The following is a 2,548-nucleotide window of genomic DNA, read 5'->3' as shown; positions in this document are numbered from 1 at the left end:
GTTTGTTTGCTGTGGTGCTATCTTGAACACTGTAAAATAATGTGCATCTAGGCAAGTCTTACAATCTTATGTCAGCCAAAAAAGGTATTTTTGACCTTGTTTTGAAACAATCAATCTTGTTAGCTCAGATATTTTCCACATTTTAAGAATTTTTACCAAGTGCAAATGTCTAATTCCACTGGCAGATTACTTCACCTAATTTGAGAACATTCCGACTCAAATTAAGTGAAATAATCTGCCAATGGAATAAATTGCACTTGGTAAGATTCCTTGAAGTAAAGATTCCAGGATATCAAGAATAGTAATCCAACACATTCTGCTTTTGCTTAGTATATCAATCTTAAAGCAAGATTAAAAATACTTTTTGACTGGATATAAGATTAAAAGTCCTGGTTAGATGGACACTTTTTTGCAGTGTGCATTTCACTCCACAAGCTAACCAATTGTAGATAAGTTTAATCAAATGATCATATGAATCAAAAATAAAAAAAATGTCTATTGTATGTGTAAACTTATACACATACATAAAACTAACTCGTATACTTTACTCAAACATATTTTCTGTGTGTATTTTTAGAAATAATATCGACTGTTTGTTTTAAAAGTTGTGATGTGTACGCGGACAAAACTTATTCAACAGCGCCATCTTGCGGTCAGGAGTGGAACGTCGTCGCTCTAACTTTGAACCGGAAGTGCCTTTTTTTCCTGTTTTGCACGTGGAGGAGAACGTTCACCAACATGGCCGCGTGCAGTGTGGAGGAGTTGTTAGCTAAAGCCGAGCAAGAAGAGGCTGAAAAACTACGAAGTATCACCGTCCACAAAGAACTGGACCTGGACTTCGACATCGGTAACCTGCTCGCTTGTGACAAAAACCGAATCGAGTCCCGGGACTTCAGGGGACAGAAGAAGGAGGACTTCTTGCGGGGCTTAGCCCGAGACAACACTCAGCTTCTCATCAACGAAATATGGAAGCTGCAGACGGAGCGGGTTGAGGAGGTGATAGTCGCGAAACTACCGGAACCGACCACCCGGCTGCCGAGGGAGAAGCCCCCACCGAAGCCCAGACCTCCGACCAAGTGGGAGCAGTTCGCCAAATTGAAAGGCATACAGAAGAAGAAGAAGACTAATCTGGTTTGGGATGAAACTGCGAAGGAGTGGAGGAGGCGCTGGGGCTACAAGAGGGCCAAGGACGACACGAAGGACTGGCTGATCGAGGTACCGGAGACCGCAGACCCGAACGAGGACCAGTTCGCCAAACGCGTCAAAGCCAAGAAGGAGCGAGTGGCCAAGAACGAGCTGAACAGGCTGAGAAACATCGCCAGGGCGCAGAAAGCCAAAATCCCCGGGGTGGGCCTGCTCCCCAAGACCCAGCAGTCCAAAGACGAGCTGTCCAGAGCCGTGTGCGTGGCCAGGACCTCCACAGCGTCCGCCGGCAGGTTCCAGGAGCGCCTGGCCAAGGAGAAAGCCCCCAAGAACTCGGGCAAGAAGAGGAAGTTCGAGCCTCTGATCGGCGACTTCTCCAGCGAGAAGCAGCGACAGCTGGACCTGCTGAAGGTCCTGGACAGTAAGAGACCCAGGCTGGACATCACCAAGGCTGTGAACACACAGATGAGACAGGAGGACAGGGAGGAGGCCGCGGCTAAATACAAGGGCAAGAAGGGCGCTGGAAGGAAAGGAGGCAAAGGAAGGGCTGGAGGAGGAGGTGGGAAGGGAGGAAAGGCAGGAAGAGGAGGTGGGAAGGGAGGAAAAGCAGCAGGAGGAGGAGGAGGGGGGAAGAGGAGGGGAAAACCTGGGAAACGCTGAGGACTCAGGTGACCTGGACCAGAGCTGGACTTCAAACCACCCTGAATGTGACTGGGTTCTGGTTCTGCTGGACAAACTGAAATACACTTAATGATGCAGAACAAAACAGCTTTTTGTTTTTATTTCACATCGATACAGAACTCAAAGTCTTTATCCAATTTAAAAAAAAAATGGACTAAAAATTTGACATAAATTTGCAGRTTTAATAAGATTTTTATGAATGTGAGTCGTTAGGTGTTAAATGTTTTAAAGTGTCCACTGTCGCCATTTTTTCCCTCCATAACTTATGAGTTAAACTATTTGGAGCAAAAATTCTGTTGCTGAAGTTTATAGAGAAGCTTTAAAAACTACTGACAGCTTATCATTAAGAGCTGTTTAATGACTATATTTTTCTGTGTGCAACACCTGTCAAACTTCATTTTCCTGAATTATAAAAGTGTCAGTGTTTTTATCTCTAAAACACATGTCTTGTTTGGGATTATATTGTCAAAGTTTATATAAATGATGACAAATTATAAAACCTTGAGAATTTATTTGAACTACTAATGTTGTCTTTTTACTAAACATCGTTCTTCTGTTTAAACCCAGTTTGTAATACTTTTATTTCCAGACTTTTATAAACAGTTATTAAATACAAAAAAATATTTTACAATTATGCCCTGAAAAGTCAATAATTTACACAAATTTTGTGCAGGAATTCTAAATATAAAAAATAAAACAAAATGATGTCATCTGGAGTTCAAGC

At 42.9% G+C, this 2,548-nt stretch overlaps 1 protein-coding gene across 1 annotated transcript; it reads left to right on the top strand.

Moving 5' to 3' along the window:
* The first annotated feature begins 705 nt into the window (after positions 1-705).
* On the top strand, positions 706-2,345 carry rrs1 (ribosome biogenesis regulator 1 homolog). The gene has a single exon (XM_013999519.1). It carries the CDS (start codon positions 739-741, stop codon positions 1,801-1,803), a length of 1,065 nt encoding a protein of 354 aa, XP_013854973.1. The 5' UTR covers positions 706-738; the 3' UTR covers positions 1,804-2,345.
* Positions 2,346-2,548: the final 203 nt, after the last annotated feature.

Source organism: Austrofundulus limnaeus, unplaced genomic scaffold, assembly GCF_001266775.1.
Source record: "Austrofundulus limnaeus strain Quisiro unplaced genomic scaffold, Austrofundulus_limnaeus-1.0 Scaffold2321, whole genome shotgun sequence".
Classification (NCBI taxonomy): Eukaryota; Metazoa; Chordata; class Actinopteri; order Cyprinodontiformes; family Rivulidae; genus Austrofundulus; species Austrofundulus limnaeus.
Note: the sequence above shows the minus strand (reverse complement) of the source record. Positions and strands in the feature narration are given on the sequence as shown.